Genomic DNA, 21,987 nt, shown 5'->3' with positions numbered 1-21,987 from the left:
AGAGATTCGCTGCCTCTAGCCATTCACCAGGTAAGGGACCGTATCCATGTCGCTTGATCCAATGAAGCCTCCATGGGATCGCGTGGGAAATGTGAAGCCATCGTCCGAGGGACAACTAGATTGTCTCAACTGTCTCGGCTATACTGACTGTGGTCTCCCAAAAGACGCAATTGCCACGACTCGGGAATCAGTGAAAGCTGCCCTCACTCTAAAGACCAGGCAGTGGCTGTAATGCCCCGAAAGAACCTTCCAATAAGCATTTGCCATATTTACAAGAACTAGTAGATATTTGAGTCGATATGGACCTTATCGATGAAAATGGGCATAGTGCGTTCGATTAAGCTGTATTTTAAGGCGAAAAGCAGACAGCAGAAGTCGTTCCTGATAGGCCTTGGCAAGGTTTTGGGGAGCAGGCGAGGGACAAGCAGCGGCAAAGAGAGGCTTGCGCTCGAAAATGCTATCGGGGATTGTTTCAGGAAGTGTGCGGCTCGTGCTTCTAGAGGACAGCAATATTGTAAGCCAACTGGAGTAATTACGATGCGTGTATGCCGCGGTATTGTGGCATCTGAAGAGAAATTTATATGTATGGTGAGCTTAAGTGTCTGCGCTACCTGGACTTTCTGCGTAATGGCCAACTTCCACGATCAAAGCACGGCCTGACGCAGAGCTATCGAGATATAGTGCCCGACCTTATGCCAGATTAGATCGTTTCTATATCATATCGACAGATCACCGTTAATCCAGCGTGTGTAGAATCAGTTGGTGACATCAATCACACCCAATATCACAAGATGATCAGAGCAATCAAGGCATCCTTAGATGCTCACGCATGCGTGAACCCGCAGAAGGTAGGGATTTGGATGGCGAGTTCTGAAGTATGAATTCTGTCGAAGGGATGATACGTACCTATGTTCAAACATAATTTAGCCAGCATGGACCAGGATGATCCATTACCTGGAATTTCAGCCCTCCCTTACAACCTCGCCCAGAGTGATACTGTAATTACCCTTCTCGCTAATAATAGCTACCACAATTGTGCTTGGTACTCTGTCGAAGTCATGAATATACAGATTCTCTGAAGGTCGTATGATCTGTCCTCGTGGTATGAGCATATCAAAATCGAGAACACAGAGCATGAAGTAATAAAGAATTCTAGCCGTCAGTTGCAGGTAAACTACGGAGGACTAAACAGAATACGCCTAGGATTAGAGAGACACGCGAGAACGCTCGGTCAGGACCAAAACGAAGTGCCGTACTTTTGCAACTCAGGCAGGATATTACCGCATTTGTTCGATCTAGTCTCATTCAGTTCGCGTCACAGCCGACATCTATAATTGGATGACCAAGTGACATATTCCAGACACCATGCCGTGCCGACGAACTGATTTGTTACTTGCCGTTGACTAGTGCATGATCAGCCTATTCTTGATGTACTCCTTGATGCTTCGAGCGGCCTGTGTTGGCATCATGGCAATGTACATGACATATGCCATGCAACGGTTTGTTATAACATGCAACGGACGTATGGCTTCTAGGAGATTGCTTTGCCACTTTCAGAGTAAACATAGTTTACAGGAGAGGGCCCTTATTGGCAGCATCAGTGAGACGTGCTATCCACCCCAACTTCACTGTCAACAGCCAAGTTCTAGCCTCCTAATCTGAAGTTATACTCTGCTACCTGACGCTGACGACGGTAAGAACTATGAACAAGGATCAGCGAATCGCTTGAAAACCTGTTAGCAAGTGTTTTACGTAAGAATGATTGTTCAGCGAGTCAGTCTCCATAAAATAGACTGTCATAGAGGATCATTTCCTGGGATTAGAGGGACAGCGACCCTTCCGCTTTCATCTATCATCGAACCGGTATTTTCTCCTACGGTCTTTAGACTTTTGGTCCAGCCCACCTTTTACTACGATCGAGCCACTGATAGAGCTTTCCTTACGTATGAGCCAACTAGTCGGGTTGACGTTTTTGGGTTCGGGGGTAGTATGATAGTCCTGCTTGTCACATTCCTTCCGTTGTTTACCGTGGCTGTGCATAGGTTGGACTTCCTGGAATTGCATATTTGATCACTGGGCATTTCTGATTGGTCCACAGGTTATCAAAAGCAAGGAAAACCATACCAACTGGAGAATGTATCCCAATAACGTTGTCCCCGTCCTTCTTCCGATATTCCATCTGTACGATGCTTCCGTAGCATCCCCTGTTACCTATGAGTACCCACTCTGACTGGTGGAAGGCAGAGAAAGTTGAGGGATTTGCTAGGTCACAAATCTAGGTTTGTGCGCTCGGGCCTCTTGAACCTGGTTAGAGAATTCCTCATCCCCAGGGGATCCCCAGGGGAGGGTAGTAGGTCAATCCCCGGCTAGGTAGCATTTTCAGCAAACCCCGATCGAAGAGTAGTCTCTTGTTGAAGTTGCATTGCTTCGACGTAGCGTTCATGTGCTCTATACGAACATCCTCCACTAGAGTCTGTACAGCCCGTGTGAGGAAGAGGTGAGGGCTGGGAAGGGGTGCGGCTTTACTGCATGTTCGTTCCAAACAGTCCCTTTTACCGAGCCTCCCAGCAATAGCGAAAGGGCGGAAAGGGGGTGTTGCGCCGATCTACACGGTCCAGGGCTAGACTTGCGCCGTTATATTTCCTGTTTCACTGCTATTGAGCAGTGATCTATAGGGAGCTGCCCAGAGGAATTAGCTACAAATATCAATAACTCAACCCTCGCTTCGCTACTGATACTTGACTGCGCAGGTTATCCCTTTCATCAGCATGGATTTTGCAGTCCCTGTTCCGGTTCAGAAAACATGTTGGGTGCTGCCGCTTTGCTATATACTTGGCCACTATCTGCTCTGCGCATTCTCTATGACATACACGCAGGGAACCTCTCCCTGGCGTCGGCTTTACTTTATTCTTGCTCTTTGTCTAGTTTACTTGCAGACCAAATCCTTGGCGCCATTGATTGCCGACCCGCCAATCAAGGCCGTCGTGTACATGCATGCATTTCTACACGCGTTTCACATTCTGAACCTTCTCTTAATCCTGAAGGTTGACAATCTAGACTATCAAAAGAAGATACTGGCGCAGCCGTGCGAAAGCCGGGGGAAGAATTTGTTGTCGGCACTGTACCTGTTACTAAGTTACCGCGGTATTCAGACTAAATGGCAAGCAAAGAACACCCCCATGTTCCCACTCTACTTTAGCGGCCGGGCTACCATCTGCAGTTTGCGATTTTGTTTGCGACAGTGTGTGATTTCGCTGTGGCAACTCGTCGTATTTGGACACTTAGTCTTGGCTTCACAACAACTGGTGCCTGCCAAGACAACCTGCGGATACATTCTCGCTGCGCTCGTGGATCACAGTGGACTGAATATTGGTCTTTGGGTGGTGATGTGGGTTACCCTTGCCCGCATAGTGATTGACAGTACCTATCGGCTAGCTAGTGTGGTTTTTGTAGCCACTGGCATATGTGCACCTGAAACCTGGCCGCCATTTTTCAATAGCGTGTTTGATGCGTGGACATTACGACGGTTCTGGGGACGATACTGGCACCAGTTGTTGCGTTGGCCTTTCACCGCGGCAGCTACTATCTTTGTCGAGAATATATGTCGCCTGTCCAAGCCGGGCCTCTTGGAACGATACCTACGTGTGTTCTGTGTCTTCACGCTCTCTGGCGTTCTTCATTCAATATTTGATATCTGCATTGGTGTACCTCTCCAGGAGTCCGGTGCCTTCCGTTTCTTTTGTGGTTTTACACTGGGTTTCATGATTGAAGACGGCGTTCAGAGCCTGTGGGCTCATATGCTGGGGAAGTCGAAAGGACTGGCTCTTGAGAGCGAGGAGAGGATAGAAGCTGAGGTTGACGGAGGGAAGACCGCAACACCCTTATGGCAAAAGGTTGTGGGGTATATTTGGGTGTGCACCTGGCTTTCCATGACAACGGGCCCATATATACAGCCATTGTTTAGTAGACTATGTCAGCACGGCGTCGCAGATGACTTTGTCAGATTTATTGAACTAGTTAACCACTCGGCAAGCATGAAGGACGTCAGCATTGCTGCCCTATGTATTTGGTTGACGTTTGGCCCATTCATGTGAAGCCCTTCAGCGTACTATCGGACCATTTGATTGCTTTACTGTATCAGGCTGTACTACCGCCGAAGGAGGAGGTGCTGCTCGCGATGCACGGAGATCCGCGCGTTAGGGGTAATGTTGCTTTCTAAATTGTTTCCGCCTATCATTCCTATAGGTGAGGTCATTTTAAAATGAAATGGGGATGTGGGTTACTGGTGAAATGTTCGCGTAACGTGTGAAACGTCAAGGCTGAATTCCTCGCATCGCTGTCCTTGTTTCTTTCTTTTTCTTTTCTTTTTCCCTCTCGTCCAATCTAGATTCATGGCCCTTCTTGCGGCTATCCGTAAGACCGGGATAAATCCTCGGTATGGATGAAGCAGTAGTTAAGACATGTATACCCACCAAGGCATGGCAAACTCCTGGCATACACGGTCACGGACTCATGTATACGTGATATGTTCTTGTCTTCAACGCTATATACATGGATTGGGTCAGCATGCTATAGGGAGCAGGTGGGAATCATGTCTAAGTGATTGTCTTTCCTCGCTTTGCTCTTTAATATTTTCTTTTTCATTTGAAATTCTTCTGCTGCATTCCTCCGTCTCGTGAAGGAAACTAGTAGTGGATACTATATTACTGAAGAGCCCTAGAGTCATCTTACCTTAAGCTCAGTTGGCTACGGCCCGAAAATATGCAAGATTGCCAGGGAATTGTATTTCCCAGTAGCGTTGACCATACCAATGAGAGTACTACTAGGATAACCAGACTACTCGCCCAAGTCCATGCGCGAACGCGCTTTTCCTTACATGTCAACTTAGGCCACCCGGCGCCGCAGCGTTGAGGCAGCGGGATGAAACAGAGAGCAGTTGCGTCCGCCAGCAATTTCAACATCAATTCCATCGGTTTCTTTCCAGCATACGGCACGTAATATCGCAAAACCAGTCGGTATAATGGATTATCACTAGTATGCATGCGGACAACAATCCGTGATGCTTGAAAAATCCTTCTCACTCGGGCAAATTGCATCTTGCTGAATCGGTCAAGGAGGCCGTCTATTTCCATATCGGAGAGCTGGTGGTCGAGGCTCGCACACCCTAGAGCTCGATGCAATTCATTCGCTAAGGCAGCCGCATCTTCAATAGCACAGTTTGCGCCTTGGCCAAGATTGGGTGTCATCTAGATTCCTATCGTCAGAGCTTTGGGCGATGAACTCACGGCAGTGATCGTACCTTATGCATATTATCCCCGATACAGACTATGCGCCCAAAGTGCCACGTCTGGAACACATTTTCCTCCAAAAGGGTTACGGAGTAGGTCTCACGTGCTAGCCATAATCGCCCAAAATCGATATTCTCTGTAATAAGCAAGTCTTTCAGTTGCTCACATAACTTGGCCGCATCTGGAGGAGAGAAACGTGGTGCGCTATCATATCGGTAGGCTGTGTCGAGCTTGAGCACCACGAACCAAAAAAGGCGCCCGTGTCTCGCAGGAACGACAATAATTGATCTTCCCTTATCCACGCTGGTGATCTGATGGCCAACCTTCAGGCCCGGGATCGTAGACGAGATACCGAAGATACAGGCATACTCGGCAGTCAACCCTACAGTATGAATCCTTTAGTACCTGCTCAATCCATGGGACAGTATACGGCTACTTACCACTCTTCTCCTGCTTAGTGACTAATCCTGGCCGTCGCAGATCAGCCAACCGCCACATTTCCGTCCGCACACAGCTGTGGATTCCGTCGGCGCCAACCACCATATCACCCGCATAACAGCTCCCATCCTGTGTGTAGACTGCTACAGCGCCTCCCTCCAGTTGTGTGAGACGCACGACGGCCTTGTTCGTGTGTATGCTAGCTTTTTGAGGAAAAAAGGAGTATAGAATCTGCAATAGCTGCTGTCGTTCAACAAAGGCCAGCCCAAACCCAAACCTAGACAGTGATGAGCTCATCGAATCAATTTCTAGTGGCGGCGAGGACAACATACCGCTGCTGGAGTGTGGTTGGATAATCACTGGTAAAGTAGAATCCGTCGGGGTAACGAACGTGAGATAGATATAGTGGCTCAATGAGCCCTGCTACCGCGTCGTACAACCCTAGCTGCGCCAGGATTCGTCCGCCATTCGGTAAGATGGCAACGGAAGCGCCCTCCTGGGGTGCTATTTCATGTCGTTTCTCGAGAACAATGCAGTCAATACCTGCTTTATACAAACAATGTGCTAAGGTCAGCCCTGCGATGGATCCTCCGACGACGATGACTTTGAAACGGGGGACCTCCATCACTTGAAGGAAGCTAACGTCATAGAGGAGGTGCGAAGAAACAGACAGTAACGGGGCTTAGAGGATTGTGTGTTTAAGCTGAGCTTCCAGTCAGGGTATATCCATTTGCATAGTACATTTATAAAGAAAATCTTACTCTAGTTTTTGGTAGAGTAATTTCTATGAAAGCCCTGCTCGTGGGTTTGATTCATATCATGTAACCCATGATACCTGGATGGTATACCATAATGTGACCTAGACGTGTGTATGTATGCCTCATTCCAACTCTGACAGGTAGACGATTGGGACCCTATTGAATTTGGAAGATACTTCCTGGCCAGGGGTTAGGAATGTGAGTGGGGCTCTGGGACTAACCGGCATTCTACCTAAATTACCAGATGCTACCATATCCCCGTTTTATCTTCTAATCCATTTCATCGTCCTTTTTCCCGGTAAACAGTTCGTGACAGAATCCAACTTGTGCTGTTTTAAACATGAAATATGCGGGACTTGGTGTAGGCAACTCAGCCGGGGGATAGAGGCATACACGTTCGGCGTACGAAAGAATGTGCTAACAATAATGTTGATCTTGACATTCCAAGGATACATATTTCAGTTGGTTTGGAATGTACCATATTAGGTCCCACAATGGATTGGTAGAGCAAAACCATGATTTAATCCTTCCCAGACATACAAGCTTGTGGGATAGATTTATGAAGAATTCATCGTACTAAACGCCATAAAGAGTACTCTGGCAGTTATCATTCCCCCATCTAGATACTCTTTTGCCTCCCTCCGCCCTTGATTTGATGTGTTTCCTCATATTTATAAATATTCCAAAGACAGATGCCATACGAAACATCTAGAATAAAGAATGCTGCTGTACCCCACCAACCTAGGGGGCTGTTGAATATAACATCCGTGTATCCGTAGTGATACCTCAAAATCTCATGGGGTAGACAGAGACTCGTTCCAATAAAGCGAGTGGCCCTACTCCAGTGATAGAGGGTTCAGCTTAGCAATGTAACCTACTGTGAGGGTGGCCTACCAGAGAAAGAATGACGTGCCCCGAGTGCTTCCCCGGACAAGAAGTTGGCACAACGCACCTGCGCTCAGCAGCAGTTGGCAAACCATGGCACCCCAACCCTGAGCGAGATGTGGCCCCATGTGGATGACCAAGGCCAAATGGACCGTAATCCAGCCGACGATACTGATCGCAAAAATGTATCGGATGTTACGCTGCACGAGAGGCGCATGTTCCCATTCATTGGGCGCGAATTTCATGGCTGTGTAGATCACGGCCACGTTCAAGCCAGACCAGCACACATAGACTGCTGGCCACATCCCATTCTTTTCTGGAGTGATGAAGCCGTGGACTAGCTCCCATGCAAAGTTGCAACAGAGTGGCATTAACGCCATGGCATATGTTCGGTCCTGATAACTTTTGCAAAGCATCCCCACGTAGTTGGCTAGCCAGCACACGGCAATACCGGTGCCCAGTACAGCGACAGAAAGCGGAGCCTCGCGGCTTTCGAAGGTTACTTGACCGTTCGCATCGGTTGGGTCCATTGAGAGTATGGTGTGGAGGGTAGATGTTCTTGGCTGGGTGAGATTTACTTTGAGTTCTAGAGATAGACTTTATACTTCAGCGTGTCAATCTAGGTTGTTCATCTTGACACCAACTTTATCTCATTTCTATTACGTATTTTGTGAGACGTCCGTCTAGTCCCTAACGAACTTTAAAGTACTATACTATGTCTGTTTCAAGTATAGCTTAACTACAGAAAATGAAATATTGGCTCTGGGGATGATCATTTCCGACATGAGATGAATAAATATTTCCACCTGAGTCACTGGCTCATCCAGAGTTACAAAGGGGATCTACCAAGTTCACGACCAATAGGGCCACCAAAGGTCTAGGTAGGTCATTAAAGAATACAGGAACATAACTTGTGTTTTGAGTATCTCACTGATCAAAGACAAATTGGGGCCGAGCCGCTGACCGGAATGCTGGCAACTGTCGTATTCACATTCTTCAATCTATCTGGTCAAGGAGAGTCGAATGCGAGGCGCGAAATCAACGCGCCATTGTTAGACCTAACACTAGATTACTCGACTGCGGCTTCATATGTGCCGAAGCTCTGAGCGTTTCTTACTATACCTGTTTAGTGGAGTGGTCCCTGTTGGGATTTTCACGCTTTACACCTTACACATTGATAGACTACTGTGAGTAATGCAAGGGGGGCGATTGATCCCTTCGTGGGGATGCATCTTCCGCTCTACAGGATTGGCCACCTCCTGCATTTTCCTCCCGTTACTGGGACTCTGGCATTATTCAATGAAAGATATCTCATTCATTACTTCGTACTAAGAGAAAGGCCCCCTTCAAACGATATTCACAACAGCATTCCTGATACACTTTAGTAATTCGTTAATCTTCTTCCACCCCCAAGCAGCGAACATTGCATAGCTATCTTTGTGTATTGTATTCCCTTAGTGGCTGTTGTCCCAAAGATTGTGCATACCGGCCAAGAGCCAAAGTTGGGAAATAATGGGGGTAAAGAGCGTATCCCTGGTAGAAGTATCCCGGGAGTGCAGTGCCCGTGAAATACTTCTCGGGCCACGTCGCCCCGTTCGTAGTGCACTGGGTCTGCGTCCGGATCAAGTACTGGATCCCCCGTTGGATTACATTCGCGGATGGCGCAAGGTATGACAGCAATGCCATTAGGGCCCAGGCTGTCTGAGATGCCGTTGATGAGCCCGAGCCTGCTCGTAGTGGATCCTGATATGAATGTAGTGTCTCACCCCACCCACCGTCCGCATTCTGGATGGTCATCAACCAATGAATTGCATCGCTGACGTTGTCTGCGATGCCGTCATCTCTCTCGCGCCACTGGCCATGCTCCTCCCTATATCCGATGAAGTACGCGAGTCCGCAAAGCACCCCGCTCGTCCCGTAGATGTAGTTGCAGCCCCAGCGCCCGTACCAGGCACCAGAAGGCTCCTGTGTTCGGGAGAGGTAGTTGATCGCTCGGTTGGAGGCCCACATTAGGCGATCAAGTAGTTCGGCATCCATTCCCTTCAATCTCTGCTTTCGGTTCAGCTCGATGAACTGTCCGAAGGCTTCTAGGACGTGGCCTGTGATGTCTGCTGTGGAGGGGTCACAGAGACCATTCATGTCGCTGAAGGGACATTTGTTGAGAAATAATTTGTCATTGCCTTTATCGAATGCACCGAAACCACCATCTGAGTTTTGCATTCCGACAAGCCAGTTGAGTGCGCGCGTTATTGACGGCAAATGGCTTAGCCGAGTGTCCTGCCGGATCATCGCAATGACGGCGACGGCCGTGTCGTCGAGGTCCGGATACCAGGTATTAAAATACTCAAAGCTAAACGCCCCCGGTTCAAGGCGCGGATTATAGACCTGCCAGTCTCCAGGTTGGGTCAGGTTTTGCCTGTTCCGCAACCATTGCATGGCGCGCTGAATCCACGGACTGTCTGGCGCCATGCCAGCGTCCATGAGGCTCACGCTCATCCAGATGGTGTCCCAGACCGGAGAAACCGTAGTTTGGATTCTCCTGCCTCGTTCGTCATGGAATGCGAAACGCTCAATCGCTTTCAGGCCCCGGCGAACAGGGTCGGAGTCCAGTGCATATCCTTGCAGCGTTAGCGCATAAAGCGCTCCATACAAAGGAGGCATAATGCCGGCCAGATCCCCTTGCTTTTCTTGGTGCTTGAGAATCCAATCAATGCATTCACGAATGGCATAACCACGTAGCGGATTGAGCCGACGTAGTCCATTCAAGGAGTGTAGAATACAGTCAGTAACACCGAAGACGAAACTGACACAGTCCTTTGCCCAGAGATTCCAGAGGGTGTCCGAGTAGGGAACAGTCTTCTCTGTAGGGTTGCACCAGAGCTCATCTAGATAGGTATTTGAATCGGACCTCCCATTCGGAAGGCCATAAATGGGGCGGTGATGGCAGACGACCAGCAGCGGAACCACTGTAGCGCGTGCCCATGATGACAGCCGATAGATTCCTATCGGGCTATTTGCGGGCGCCAGGATGAGCTCGGCCGGCATCTCTGGCACAGCAGCCCAAGGAAGCAGACCGAACATTGCCAGGGTTATGCGAGTCAATATGCGGACTTTCGCGACCCCACCGGCGCGGAGCGCAAACCCCTTTGCTTTGCGCATTGCTCGGCTCTCTGCTGGGACACCTAGAATCTTCAAGGCAAGATAGGCCTCCACCGTGACAGAAATGTCACCAGGATAGTGAGGAGCAAGGCTCCAAGAACCGTCACTCCTTTGCACTGATTGAAGCCATGAAATGAGGGCCTGTCGATTCGGGTCAAGGTCCAGGCCGAGAGCTTGAAATAAGAAGACGTATTCCGCCGTAATCGTGGCGTTTCCTTTGTTCTCACCACACCAATGTCCGTCCGGCTTCATCAATTCCTTGCTGTACTCTGCTGAAAGAAACAGTGCCTGTTGCACTTTCCTTAGCAGAGGTGCCGTGGCCGTACTCCCATAGACGGTCGTTCTGATCGTCTTGGTCTCGTTAGTCTGCGACATTTTGCCGAAGTGGTTATCTGAAGAAAGAACAATTCACAGCTTGTGGATAGGTTTAGTGGACCGTAAACATAGGGTCTCATATACTAGAGATGGCCCGCATTATTGTTGTGGCTTGTTCCTTCATCTAATATTGCTGATCACGAGTGGGCGTGTGAGACAGTATAGAATGCTACCGTCACAGTCATGGTACCCCACAATCTTTGGTGCCCTGAATTACTTCTTGGTTTTAGAGCTTTGTGGGGCTTCACTCCATCATCTTGGATAGTCTTGACGTTACTGTCAGCATCCTGAGTCACGATAGAGAAGCGTGGATACAGGTGGATGTGCCACATCCATGGATCCGCTTACATAACTCTTAGTCTTATAGCTGATGCATGAATCAGGTGTGGGAAACGAAGGGTGGTCTTTTGAGCGAACTGAGTCCAGGCTCTAGGCCATTTCCCCTGAGCCTATGCTCCCGGATAGTTAAAAAAAAGGCATCCGGCTTGTGGAAAGCCTTCCCGGGGATATTGAGGGTACCTCGTAGACTGTTCCAGGCCCAAACATACATCTACCACTGATCTATTGGCTCCCTTCGGATACCTTTCCTTGGTGAAGAATGTGGCAGGGAGTATGGCGCGTTCACGCCATGTAACATGCGTTTCGTTTTGCTTCCCCCAAGGGCGTTTACTTCCTTACCAATCTGGGCTTTGCCGACAGGATCCGGTGTCCGGAGTTACATCATGCCAAATCTGTTATGCTTTGCAGAACCTTTATTCCCATATTCCTTATATAGTCAGCACACATGCCCCTTCATGGTTCTGCGTTGAAGTAGGACTTCGTTAATTTTCCGTACATACAGTGCAGCTCCTGTTCAAGGATCGGGAATTTTGAAATTAATTAGCCATATGTCATCGCTGAAGATGGGGGTCCTAGACACTCACTACGTCACGGCATCCAGTCTCGTGAGTATTATTGCCCTGGCCACAGTAATAACGGTACTACTCCTAGTCTCGTACTTCACTGAAAAGGCCCTCCCTCGGTCCCTACCTCGTGCGGGGAGAAGAAACGAGTGGCTGTCATTTGTACGCTCATGCTTTCGTGAATATTGGAGGGGAGGAAGAACTATGGAGGAAGGCTACGAAACGGTACCGCGCTCATTAGCTTCAGCGAGAATACCACTAATGGCCAGAAGTTCAGTAAATATGGCCAGTCGTTTCTCGTGCCTGATATTAGCCTTTCGCCCCATATTGTCATTCCCCAAGAGCAGTGCCGATGGCTACTATCCCTCCCAACATCGATCGTCTCCCATAGAATACCAGTGTCGGAGCGAAATGCTCTCGAGCAACTATTTCCATCCATACCCTCCTCTGGCTTTAGGTTATTTAAGCAAGTTATCAGGCGCATGGTCACACCAGATGTTAGCAGGAGGCAAAGAGACATGTTTACCCTGATGCAGCAGACTGTCGACTCGGTGGTGGGATGTGACTATAGCTGGCGCCAAGTCCGCTTGTCCGACGTTGTCGAAGAGGTGGTCCACACCACAGCGTTGAGCATGCTCTTAGGATCGAAATTGGGCCATGACAACGGTTTTGGTATAGCGCTGAAACGGTTCTCCATCTCATTTGGAGTGGCTGCTGTAGTCATCGGGCTAACACCGGGGCCACTCAAGCAAATCGTTGCTTGGCCTGCAAGGACGATCGTCGACTTCTTCCGTCGCCGAGCATATAATTATCTTACCCCATTGATCCACGAGCGTTTCAAGGTCGAGGAGCGCAGAAGAGGGGATCCCGATCTTGATTCTCGTGGTCCCCAGGATTTCATCACCTCTGTGGTTCGTGCCATATTGGATGATGAAAAGGGGACCATGGAACACATCAGAGAGATAGAGACACTATTTACTATCATTGTACACCCAACCCACTCCTGGCTGTCTGGTTACATATATACTTATCCACTCCTGCAGATCATGACTCTCGTAACGACGACCAGTTTGACTTTAACGAACACTTTGCTAGACCTTCTGAGCTCCGACCCTTCGCTGGAGTACTACCAAGCGCTTCGAAAGGAAGCTGATTCTGCCTTTACCTCACTAGATTGGTCAAATGTGGCAAGCCCACCCAAGCTTGATTGTATCGATAGCGCTATACGCGAATCGTTGAGGTTGCACCCTACCCACACACGCGGTCTCTTTCGAACCGTTGTTGCTGAAGAAGGTCTTGCCTTACCCGATAAGCACCACATTCCTCAGGGGTGTATGATGAGTATTCCAGTCTACTGGATTCACAGGGATGAGAGGTTCTATAAAGATCCCAACACTTACATACCCTTCCGGTTTCTCTTAACAGACGCTTCAGATCAGCGCAAGCCCCGTGGGCTAGTGGATACAAGCGACACATTCCTATCCTTCTCCCACGGAGTATATTCCTGGTAGGTGATAAATGTGCCTCATGCATATGTGTCTTCAAGGGTGTTCTTCGTTCTGGGCAATTTTTTTTTATGTGTAATAGCTGGGAATTCACTACCTCTATTATTGCCTAAATCAAATACTAATATATACTATCCTTTAGTGATGGCCGCTTCTTCGCAGCTCAGCTTATGAAAATGTTCCTCGCCTACATTACCATGCACTACGATGTCAAACCTTTGGACACGCGTCCCCCAAACGTCTTGTTGTCGGACTTCTGCATCCCACCTAGATCCGTCAAGCTATGGATTAGAAGGAGGAATCCCGAGACAGATTTGGACTTGAGACCCTAATGAAGGGCCTCCTAAGGGTACTAAGGAGGGATCTGCTGGATCCGTATTCTGCAGCACGCCTGACTAGTTTGCCTTGCTGAACACGGATGATGAGGTACGCTTGGTAGTAGGGGTTATGCGGCGATTGTCACAATGGACCAGCCAACCATCACGAAAGCTGCGTTAGGAGTGAGGCTCGTTCCGAGCATTCAAAAACGTGGGGGTATTGTATACACCGGAGACACAGATTATTTATCAGATTATGATAGGGTCTTTAAGGCTAGGAACGGTTTCTTCAACTGCAAAAGGAGCCGTGGTGCATGTGAGCGACAGAAGGCATGGGAGAAGCGGAGAGAGCTACGATGGCGTGGCAGGTGGTCTTCAGAGGGAGTCATCATTTGCTTAGAGTTAGGTGAATAGTGATATGATTCTATTGTCGGAACATGGGTTCTTCCCTTGTCCCGGTGTGCATCCGCACCCCTGAATACCAGACTCCTTCATGCTTCCACATCTATACAAGACCACGTGAACCTAGTGGCCTGGCCGATCACCGAACTCCATCTCCCGAAGGCTTGACCCATTAGTTATAAGAAGAAGCGGTCGAGATAGTCGATAGAGTCGTCCATAGAATTGAGTATCAGTCGAAATGGCATCCGATCCTCAGTAGGCTACGTACGTGTAGCTGATACAACCGCATTCTGCCCTTCTTTCCCCTGAGACCACAACATATATCCCCAGAAAAAGGGATGGAAACGGGATGCCAAGAATTGGATGGGACGGGATACGGGACATCCCATTCCCATCCCATCCCGTGCCGACAGTCAGCATAGCTGGAACGCACTATCTATAAATCTAATATTTATTTATAAGCCCGCGGGCCTAATCTGAAGGCCCAAAACCTGCCAAGGAACGGAATTAGGCTCAACCCGGCCGGCCCGTCAGCCGACGGGCTTTGGTGAGGCCTATCAATAATACACCCAACTCAGACACAGATCTTTATTCCAGGAACAGTTACTCCCTAGTAATCACCCGATAATCGATCTGGCTCTCGATTCGCTGACTACTCTATTACTAGCGGAAAACAATTGCCAAACCTCTTGTTTAACTACGTCTAACATAACCACTGTGGGTATTCTGATACCTCAATATATTGCATTGGGTAAGGCCATAGGGCCCGCCGCCTATATTCCCCAATAGCAAGGTTCAGAACAAGCTCCATAAGAGTATATGAAGTGTCTCTCTTACCATAATCTATTAGATATCTGCACCTGTGAACGGTATGGTCAGCCGCCCATCTGTTTAGCAGAAAGTGTCCTGGGCCACTGCTATCCGTTGGTACCTGTTGTAAACCCATGTAAACAGGAGCCACATGTGAGTTTGCCCGTACCAACAGCTTGGGAGGATCCGTTTCTTTCTAACGTCAATGGCTGATCTGACTACTACGCAATGGTCGGATCTCTTCATCCATTCCAATCATACATACTCCATGGTAGATGGGAATCTCGTTTGCCCAAACTTTGCGATGGGTGCCTTGTTATCTGAACAGCACGGATTTAAGCGGGTCTGAGAACTGGAGGTGGCCAGAAGTGCCACTGGAAAGGGGAAACGCAGAGGAAGCAAATCCTCGTCTCCTCCGGGATTGCCTGGTCACTGAGAAGCATTGGGATATGGGGGACCGGGGGTGCAGAATCAAAAAATGTGCATTTCCTAGTGCTGATTGGAGCTAGATCGGATTAGTATCCTAGGTAGGACAGTTGCCGCGAGTTGCGGCCCGACTCGATGAGGAACAAGATCTCCGGCATAGAATAGATGCAGGGACCTGATTTATTGGAAATCAATCTGGCTTCACCATGTGTATAAGCTCTATCCTTGAGAGGAGAATAGTAGCGAATTATGCTTCCTATATTGTAACGCTCGGGGTATCTCAGATTGATTTTCGATCCATCGCATTATAAACATAATTAAATATGGACGTGAATTTCTCGTTTATTGGCCTTGTCCAAGCCTCGATTTACAAAAGCTCAGGGTTAATGCTTCGCCATGGTTGATGCAGCCCATCCATTTACCACCTACCTACCAAAAGGGTTAGGCATGTCACGCGTGATACGCGATGGTTATTCTAGGTTGACACAGATATGTTCTGTTGGCAGGAGAGCAACGTGTTGTTTCCGCCACACAACGGCCCTACGCACTTCTTTCATGCTGTAGGGTGATGTTGCCCGGGGAAAACATGGCTCACGGTACCCGGCCCAACATTCGGTTGACAGGATTTCTCTAAGGTGACCAGAGTAGTAAGCGTATCACGCGTAATAGGCTACGCCTGTAACGGATTAAGTAGGTCCTATCCCATGTTGTTGCTGGATTTCTGGCGCTAGTTGGCCTAAGGTCGAATGGCGAATGGTGCACCGTTTTCCGTGCTCGAAAAGCGCATGGTTTTGTCTAGCATGCAGAGTAATGGCTCAGTGGAGGGGATGTCTTGCGGGGCGCTCTGCAACCTACATTATTTGAGGCCACAACCTGAGGGTTTGGGACAGAGGGATAGAATTCCAAGGGGTTTGAAATCTCGTCTCTATTCGTACTGGCTATTCATACTGACCAACCATACTCAAGAGCATGGGTTTAGTAGCATGAATGTACTTGGCTATATTCCCATGTGCCTATGTCAAGTAAAGCGGGAGATAAACAGTTGCAGAGTCGGTACATACAATTCTGGTGAATAAAAATTGGCGAAGAGTTCATGTATTGGAGAGTAATATTTTTGGAAAGCCGTGGCAAGCTTAAATCCTGCGGAAGTACTTGGGTAATGACAACGAAGGAAGGAAAAATTTCACGTCCGCTTTTCTTCTCCTCGAAACCCAAGATAGGTCGTCTTCCGCAGTCTGTCTTTCGTGTTTGTCGATTAGTAAAGGTTGCCGGAATAACATCCCTAGTTCTTCAATGCGCCCTTGATAAAGAAGAAGGTTTTTCAGATTGTTAAAAGTCGCTAAGGTTGAAGGATGTGCTGGCCCCAGCAATAAATTGCGACCAGATAGTGCCCTTTCGTACATCCTTTCGGCCTCTTCCCACCTTTGTAGATCACAGTATAAGTTTCCGAGATTATTAATTGTAGCTAGAGTCATTATGTGGGTTTCGCCCAAAGTTGTCTCACGACCACACAATGACATCTTGTACATATCTTCTGCATCCTTATATCTTCTCTGGCGTGAATACAGATTCCCTATATTATTCATGGACGCAAGTGTTAGCAAATGCTGGTTGCCAAGGATATTCTGTCGACCTTGAAGTGCCCGCCGATAGAGGCCTTCTGCTCTATCAGTAAGACCTTGGTGCAAATAGAGGTTGCCAAGATTATTAACAGTTGCGAGAGTGTAGGGATGTTTGGCACCTAGTAAACTTTCGCGACCTTTTAATGCCTGCTTATAGAAGGCTTCTGCATCCTTCAAATTTCCCGTGCGGGAGAAGACGTTCCCAAGGTTGTTGAAAAGGGCAAGCGTAGAAAAATGATCCGGCCCAAAGGCTGATATACGGATCGCAAAGGCACGCTGATATAGAGATTGTGCTTTGTCAAGCTTCTCCTGTAGGCAGAAGAATGTTCCAAAGTCATTGAGGGTGGATAAAGTCAACGGGTGCTCTGGTCCGAGAGCGGATTCCTGCCTCATGAGAGCCTGCTTATATGCTCGAAGTGCTTCTCCGAACTGTCCCTTTAAGCAATATAGCTTCGCAAGGTTTTTGGCCGATGCAAGTGCTGAATGATGACATCGGCCAAATATACGAATGGACCCTGCGTATGCTAGCTTGTACGCCTTTTCTGCCTCGCAAAGCATGCCGTGACTGAGGAAAAGGTTACCTAAGACGCGCAGAGCTTTGACAGTTTCAGTATTATTGGAGGGGCTACATTCTTCACTAAGCTCTCCAAGTATAGATACTGCATGAGGAATCAGTCTTCGTTGTAGGAGATAGCAGTCAGCATTGTTCGGTGTAGACGCCATTGCACCAATCGACACCAAAACCATGTGTTGATATCGGGTATTGCGAACGTTATCCTTCTGCATAATGCCTCGACGGCACCATTCCTGAAGAACAGGATGCATGGAGTACCCCACATTTCCATGACCTCGTTCAATCATCGAAAAGTCCACAAGGACGCCCACAACTGTTGCAAAACTCAAGTCCTCTGACACAAGGTCGCGAAACCATTGAGGAGAATCGGAATATTTAGCGGCATTCTTCAGTACATCGAGAGAGACATCATGATGATTATAGAAGGCGACGATGATTAGGAGTTCGGCTGCTATTGGGTTTCTGTCTTGGATCTCTCTGTAGGAAAGGTCCCAGGTATGAATAACACTTCTGTAGCCATGTGTATCCAAGGCGGTTGATTTTATTTGTAGCGCACGCCAGGACGTTTTGTAAATCTGCAAGTATTTGGACAAGCTAATTCCGGTGCGCCTTATAAACATGCCGGCTATCACGGTCGCGAGCGGATGACCGTCCAGTCGACTGACGAGTTCACGATTGTCTGTTTATATTAGGAACCACTTACAGCTCCTTCATTCAGTGCACAAGGGGTAAACCTGCCTTCATTGAGGTAATGGCCGTCCTTGGAGGATTGCCATAAGCCGGAGCTTTGTAGTAGCAACTGATTTGTTTCCCCACGGCATAGCTTAGTGACGTTTAACGATTCTCCAAGTTCAGTGAATGAGAGAATGCGGGTGGTAATTATAATCGAGCCGTGGTCTGCCGAGGGAAAAAAGTCACTAATATTGTACCCTGCTTTATCACTGTGGCATACATTGTCATATATGAGCAGCCACTTGGGGTTCTGAGATAGTGTCAACCAGTCTAGCACACGCTGAGCCCGTTGCTCAAGACTGAGCACAGGTGAACAACCTTCCGATCCATCACTGGCGTGAATTTGAGGCCCAATTGACGCTAGGGACTGCAGCAATGTTGTTCTATCTCTGCATTTGATCAGGAACACTGCACTGTAGTCATTTTGATTTAAACGCGCGAATCGCACTGCTAACTGTGTTTTCCCAATACCACCCAATCCATGTAACACTATGATCCTCCGGCGAGGATGAGTTTTCCAGGTCAGTTTAGCCCTTAACCAACCTAATTCATCATGACGGCCTATAAAGTTGCCAACTACGGTCATGCTTCCCAGGCTTAAGGGTCTAGCAAATCGTGTATCTGCAAAAAAAAATAGAAGCGTTAGAGACCATAGTAATCAAAGGATCCATTAGCTCTTGTCTACCGATATCATACCTTGGATTGTAAGATTTTCCCGTACTCTCGGTGACTGGAGAGTGAGGCTGGCAGATGTCACCGTCAGAAGCTCCTTAGCATAGGCTGATGCTACAGCTGCCGCATATCCTTGCCATTTAGAGTCCTTTTGTGCATCTGCGTAGTCGCAAATGCCTCGGACCAACAGGCATGGATAATGATTCATAAGTCCTGCGGCTTCCATTTCTACGCAATAAGCCCCGAGCTCTCCGGCTAGGCGATCTCTCTTGATGCTGTCCTTGACAACCTGGTTTCCCGAAGCAATGAGGCCATAATGGATCACCGGTTCACTTGTGGCTCTTTTTGGTCGTGGGACTATTCGTGTCGCGTTGAGATTCAGTGGGTTTACTGAAGTCAGGGCATGGTGCCCAGCCTCATGGAGTATATCTAAGAGACCATCGGGTGAATAGTCTCTCCGCATGTGTGGATATTTTCGCATCATTTCTGCCAGGTAAGTAGGTATGGCACTTCTAGACACTCGGTGCTTTGCCTGCAGCCTAGCAAGCGCGGTCAGGAGAGCCTGAGGCGGACAGTTTAACAAACCTCTGCGTTGAAAACGGTCACCTTGTAACGCCTTCCCAAAATCGTACTGTACGACACCACCATGCGTGGCACTTGGCTGACTGACCACAACATCGCCTAACCGAATGTCAACCTTTGAGCTTGGTATTCCCCCACCAATGCCCACCATAAGTCCGAACTTGATTGACGGGAAACTCGACAGCAACTGAATTGCAACAACAGTTGCGGATGTTGTTCCATATTGGCCACTTGGCAAACACGCGATTACTAAATTGTGTTTCCCGATCCTTCCCAGGGTATAGGCGTTACCATCGTTCGATTTGACCGGCAGGTCTTCGTGGGTTTCATCGAGCATAGCTATTGCAGCAGCCATCTCGAGGGGCAGAGCGCAAATCCACCCAACCGTATATTGCTCATGGGATAGCCTTCGCATGCTTCGGGCAGTGCAGTAAGATAGTACATTGGATGGGTCGGTTAGATGTACTGTTGGAAAATACTACGTGGAGGTCTGATTTCGGGCCTCTGCCTCAGGGCGGGGCTGGACGACTCTATCCGCAACGAAGAGGGGAACCAAGTCCTTAAGTCCTCTCTCGGCCAATTATATTATGACTCCTATTACCCCAAGGCTCAGCCTCGCGTGCAGCACAAGGCTGGGTTGTGTCGGCTCCCCTACCCTACTCTAGTTTGTTCCGATGTGCTTCCGTTCCGAAAAGTAGTTGAAATTGGCCAACGTTCTAGCGAATCGACACACACTGCCGCACAAGAGATATTTTAGGTTATCTGTGGTGGGGAATTTGTTGTATGGACACCTATACTGTTTCCGTGGGAATAACGGGAGCTCCCTATCGTTGTGGTAGAATGGGATTGTGGATCTGCGTGGTGGTATAATCATTGCTGAGGAAAGCCGATAGCCAGTTGAACTCTGACATAAAATGTCCTGTAAAGTAGCACCCAAATGGGCTAAGTCCACGGGACTCCGATTACTCTCTTTAAAGGTTGTAGCGGCGAGAAGAAACGGACATGTCAAGATGCTCGCGCAGAAGCGAAGTGTATGAGGAATTGATGACACCTACTGCAAACTGACATGGAGCGTCTGTAGCTCCCATGAGCGATCACCAAGAGTCTGTCATCGGAGATTTCACCTGCACATGCTTAATACCCACAGAGCAGATATAAACGAGCCCGTATCGTGAGACAGACAATTATTGATTGATCCAGTCAGGTCTCTTTAGGTCTTAGAAACATGCGCATTTCTCGAGGCGTTGGCTGCTTTTCAACGGTCGAACAGCAGGAAGGTACTTTCTAGCGGTAGCAGCCCTTTCTCCTGAGCTTTTTTATAGCTAAGTCGGATGTCAATAGACGAGCTAGACAGGCAGGAGCGGAAACTGCTAGGTACGCAGGCTGTAGTGCTTTTAATATCATGTTTAGAATCACTTTTTGTGCTATGCAAAGTAGTCGGGAAGCAAAGCGAGGAACAAACAGGGTGCCAAGTTTCATGTTGCAGCACTTAACGCACTTTTCATAGAGTCAATATAGGGCTGCATTTGGCTACCTTGGACTATAACAAGAAAAGTCAGCATCCTCTCTTGAGCCAGCCCGATCTCCGCTTTTCAGTCAATCTGACAATAGAAAATACGTCGAAAGAGGGTAATAATTTTATATGTAATACATTATGCCCCATTCAATCTCTTCCTGATCCTCGCAATCTCTAATTATGGTCTCAGTCCATTGAGAGAGCACGCCTTTCGGCATCATCCTTGGCGAAGCGAGTTGCGAATGGGAACGTCTTCGCGAATTTTCGAAGAGATCGTTGGCTGTTTCGGTTGTTTGCAGGATGCTCAAGCTCCGATGCACCATCAAGAATAATTCATACAGAGAGTATGCTAGGAAACATATAGAGGCAGTGGCCTAGGCCACTGCCTAGGCCCATGTGTCTGCAGACTGGCAAACGGGGAGGCTAATCCACTCTTTCTGTCAGGCCGACGGCTCCAACTATAAGGATGTTAAACTTGATTAATAATAATAATAATAATAAAGCTGTAAGCTATTCCTTCTAGGACTGTGAAGAAGATACTTTAAAAATATAGCCAAAAATTATTTATTTTACGTAACTAGTAAGACCCCTAGTTATGTTAGTTATATTTATTGTATTTGCCGGCCCTCAACAAATTCGGGGGCAGCTCCACGTTAAATTAGCGATAGATTCCAGCGTACAAGCCGAATTCTCTTCATTTTAAGTTAATTTATAGCCATTTGCGCGTAGTTCTTTTCTTTTGTTTCTTTTCGTTTTTGCTTTATTTTTCTTTTACTACGCCCTTTTTCTGGCGACGGGCTTGGGGAGTTCCTTTTACGTGGATTGCTGTTCTATCAAATTGCCTTTAATGGACTTATGTGCGTTGCGTGACTATTGTGAAGACACGAGCAAATCGCTTGACTCACCCAGCTAACCCTATCAAAGCGGCAACATCCGAATGAGGAACGAGAGGACCCTCATAGTTTTGTCGACGGTATTTTCACCTATCCAGTCTCACGCCGTATTCGGGCCGGTACGCTCAAAT

At 48.1% G+C, this 21,987-nt stretch overlaps 6 protein-coding genes across 6 annotated transcripts; 2 read left to right on the top strand and 4 right to left on the bottom strand.

Moving 5' to 3' along the window:
- Positions 1–2,861: 2,861 nt before the first annotated feature.
- On the top strand, positions 2,862–4,094 carry BDW43DRAFT_308695 (wax synthase family protein; the record flags this gene model as incomplete). The annotated part of the gene is made up of 1 exon (XM_032046551.1): positions 2,862–4,094. The coding sequence occupies one exon, from the start codon at positions 2,862–2,864 to the stop codon at positions 4,092–4,094; it is 1,233 nt and encodes a 410-aa protein (XP_031902720.1).
- Positions 4,095–4,640: 546 nt separating this feature from the next.
- On the bottom strand, positions 4,641–6,351 carry BDW43DRAFT_298490 (putative FAD binding monooxygenase; the record flags this gene model as incomplete). Its single annotated transcript, XM_032044562.1, has 5 exons — positions 4,641–4,672; positions 4,877–5,246; positions 5,300–5,670; positions 5,729–6,003; positions 6,059–6,351. 5 exons carry the CDS (start codon positions 6,349–6,351, stop codon positions 4,641–4,643), a joined length of 1,341 nt encoding a protein of 446 aa, XP_031902719.1.
- A 653-nt stretch (positions 6,352–7,004) lies between these two features.
- BDW43DRAFT_298489 (uncharacterized protein) lies at positions 7,005–7,899 on the bottom strand (the record flags this gene model as incomplete). The annotated part of the gene is made up of 3 exons (XM_032044561.1): positions 7,005–7,027; positions 7,112–7,320; positions 7,379–7,899. The coding sequence occupies 3 exons, from the start codon at positions 7,897–7,899 to the stop codon at positions 7,005–7,007; spliced, it is 753 nt and encodes a 250-aa protein (XP_031902718.1).
- Positions 7,900–8,800: 901 nt separating this feature from the next.
- BDW43DRAFT_308693 (terpene cyclase/mutase family protein) lies at positions 8,801–10,903 on the bottom strand (the record flags this gene model as incomplete). The annotated part of the gene is made up of 1 exon (XM_032046550.1): positions 8,801–10,903. The coding sequence occupies one exon, from the start codon at positions 10,901–10,903 to the stop codon at positions 8,801–8,803; it is 2,103 nt and encodes a 700-aa protein (XP_031902717.1).
- A 1,420-nt stretch (positions 10,904–12,323) lies between these two features.
- On the top strand, positions 12,324–13,642 carry BDW43DRAFT_308692 (cytochrome P450; the record flags this gene model as incomplete). Its single annotated transcript, XM_032046549.1, has 3 exons — positions 12,324–12,791; positions 12,849–13,312; positions 13,453–13,642. The coding sequence occupies 3 exons, from the start codon at positions 12,324–12,326 to the stop codon at positions 13,640–13,642; spliced, it is 1,122 nt and encodes a 373-aa protein (XP_031902716.1).
- Positions 13,643–16,398: 2,756 nt separating this feature from the next.
- On the bottom strand, positions 16,399–19,887 carry BDW43DRAFT_317846 (uncharacterized protein; the record flags this gene model as incomplete). Its single annotated transcript, XM_032048594.1, has 5 exons — positions 18,890–19,887; positions 18,185–18,814; positions 17,526–18,140; positions 16,770–17,468; positions 16,399–16,730 (listed from the first exon to the last, which is right to left on the bottom strand). The coding sequence occupies exons 1-5, from the start codon at positions 19,860–19,862 to the stop codon at positions 16,399–16,401; spliced, it is 3,249 nt and encodes a 1,082-aa protein (XP_031902715.1). The 5' UTR covers positions 19,863–19,887.
- Positions 19,888–21,987: the final 2,100 nt, after the last annotated feature.

Source organism: Aspergillus alliaceus (genome assembly GCF_009176365.1).
Source record: "Aspergillus alliaceus strain CBS 536.65 unplaced genomic scaffold BDW43scaffold_10, whole genome shotgun sequence".
NCBI lineage: Eukaryota > Fungi > Ascomycota > Eurotiomycetes > Eurotiales > Aspergillaceae > Aspergillus > Aspergillus alliaceus.
This window is presented reverse-complemented; position numbering and strand designations above follow the sequence as displayed.